We start from the raw sequence: 2436 nt of genomic DNA, 5'->3' as shown, positions 1-2436 counted from the left end.
CTCATTGGGGATCAAACGAACGAACCAAGGAAAGAAATGGCATATCGACAATGGTTCACCAAAAGAAGGTGTGGAAATGCTGGCACCAATCAAAAAAAGATGAAGTTTTCATTGGTTGATTCGAATATGTTGTGCAAGCATTTTCTTAGTGAGGTTATGGGCTTCAAAAGCATGCGCCAGTGTTTGGTGATGAATTTCACCCAATATGGAAGACACCAATGGCCAAATCAGTAAACCGTTGAGGATTTCCTATTCCAATGGAATTACTTGTCAAAGACCTTATCCTTATCAACAATGAGCTAATTGACTCTTGGCCGCAGTACAAGATTTACTCACACGCGTTTGCACTATTGCCATCAATTATGTCGTGCCCCCCTGTGGCGTATTTGACACTCACGGGAAGCGAGAATAATCGAAGAAGAAAAGTAGTAACTCGTTTCGAATTCAATCTCGAACACCGAATCATGTTCATTCATACAAAATATGGCAATGGGAAAATCAATTCATTTTATCCGCAATCATCAGACAACTCTTAAGGGCACCTCCCATACTCGCAAAAGTAACGCGGTACGCTTTCCCACCGTCGACACCCAGAAATAATGTTCCCGTGACAAATTTCAGCATTTGTACGCCATCCATGTTCCTTGTGCTTCCTCCAACCGCCTCGACCAAATCGGAACCCCTCATGTAAATAAACACTGCGAATGAAGAGTACAGAGATATAGTATCCCACGTGCAAAATCTGAAGACTGGTATAGGTTGACGAACCAAGCTCGATCGAAAAACTGGAGTTTGTGCGTTTGAGTCTTCATCTCAAGGTAGCACCGAATCTTGCTGTAAACCATAAGGAAAGAATATGGAAAAGGCTCCTTGACACCAGCAAAAGGACTGTCACCCTCCTTCGATAGTATGACCTGTTGAAATACTCTTTTAATTGGCTTCTCAAAGTGTGGTACTCGCAACTGAGAAGGTTTTCGAACCATCGACTCCCATCATGCCATTGTTCAGTATTCCGAATCATAAAATGACCCGAGTCACAAAGCTGCCCTTGTACATCCGACAAATTAGTTGTATCCCGATAGATTGACCATGAAGACCCATCCTTCCGAAGCCGCAGAAAAGATCCGCAACCACCAACTCCATTTCTTTCAACAATCGGTCTCAATGGTACCCAATTTCGAGCCTTCTTCCGTCTGTCTTTCCGTGTCCACCGTTCTGAACAACCCCCGAATTGTCATGTGTGACCGGGTCCTACTCTCCATGCTATAACCCTGAAATTTGGACCCCTTGCTTCATAGTTCCAGATCTCTGCTCAGTCCTAACCTGATTAAGGATAAATTTTAGGGCAAAGTATTCCATTCTCCACATCCGGGTCTAACCAACGGGTGAACTGCTAATTCATTTGATACCGAAATCATCAGAAAAAATCAACGCCAAAATCTAACAAGGATAAAATTCGTCCCCTGTTTCCGATTCGTAGTACATCAGGAGCCCAGTTATCTGACAGTTCTGCCACTATGGCTGTTCTTGCTCCTTCCAGAAGAGTGCCTCACCTCCCGACTTCTATGAGCTGGTACAGCATGCAGATTATTGGAATAACTGCTTGCAGAACTGGAGTGATATGGGCAAGGGCTGTGAGATATTCCGGTGCCTCTGCAAGGAGGACAAGTTGGTCTAAGACATCTTGTTAGAGTCTATGAATCTGAAAAAACAATAAAGTTGGTGTGGAAGTGAAGCTCGGCATAAAGGTATTTAAAGATGATTACATACTCTCGTGGGGAACCACCGCAATACTGACATGTGACTAACAGGTTGCCATTGAAACAGCAGTCATAGGCTTCGCTAGAGTACGACATTATAGAATTGACGACACAAAGTTTGAATGGTGCTCAACTGTGGTAAAGGTAGAATGGTATGTGAAGATAGATATATCTTCGATGGTGTCAAAGCTAGAAGGCTTCCAATAATTCAGAGAAGTCTTTCAGCTTGTGTGTGGCCGTAGAAGTAAAGCAGAATTTCTTCGAAGTACAAAGTGGAGTGTTGTGAGGATTCCAAATTTCTCACTTTGTTGCAGTGATCTCCATTCATCTTATACATCTCATGTTCTCAAGCATCTTCCATCAGCTCCCATCAATGATAGAACCCCCACACTTTATTGAGGTCAGTCAAATTCCACCCCTTGCATTTTTTCCCTCACCGTCAGCTTCTTTTTTTAACAGAAGAAAAGAAACAGTATACACCGTCAGATATCGTGAGAAATCACCCGGATAGATCTATGCACATGGTATTAGGCACCACTTTCCTCAACAGGCCTCACCGCTCTTACTTGATTTATTGAAACAAGGAAAATTCTTGTCCTCTTCTCTTTTATCTCTGTCTCTCATGCCATCATTGGCTACTCGCAAAGCAAGAGCAATTTGTGAGGGGCTCAAAGAT

General features: G+C 43.0%; 1 protein-coding gene across 1 annotated transcript; it reads right to left on the bottom strand.

The window, feature by feature from the left end:
• Positions 1 to 1496: 1496 nt before the first annotated feature.
• EAF02_005827 (uncharacterized protein) lies at positions 1497 to 1856 on the bottom strand (the record flags this gene model as incomplete). Its single annotated transcript, XM_038901875.1, has 2 exons — positions 1497 to 1674; positions 1771 to 1856. The coding sequence occupies 2 exons, from the start codon at positions 1854 to 1856 to the stop codon at positions 1497 to 1499; spliced, it is 264 nt and encodes an 87-aa protein (XP_038758092.1).
• Between the last annotated feature and the right edge of the window lie 580 nt (positions 1857 to 2436).

Source organism: Botrytis sinoallii (assembly GCF_014898435.1).
Source record: "Botrytis sinoallii strain Bc 23 chromosome Unknown BSIN_009, whole genome shotgun sequence".
In the NCBI taxonomy this organism is placed as follows: domain Eukaryota; kingdom Fungi; phylum Ascomycota; class Leotiomycetes; order Helotiales; family Sclerotiniaceae; genus Botrytis; species Botrytis sinoallii.
The sequence above is the reverse complement of the archived record's forward strand: the minus strand, read 5'-3'. Positions and strand labels throughout refer to the sequence as shown.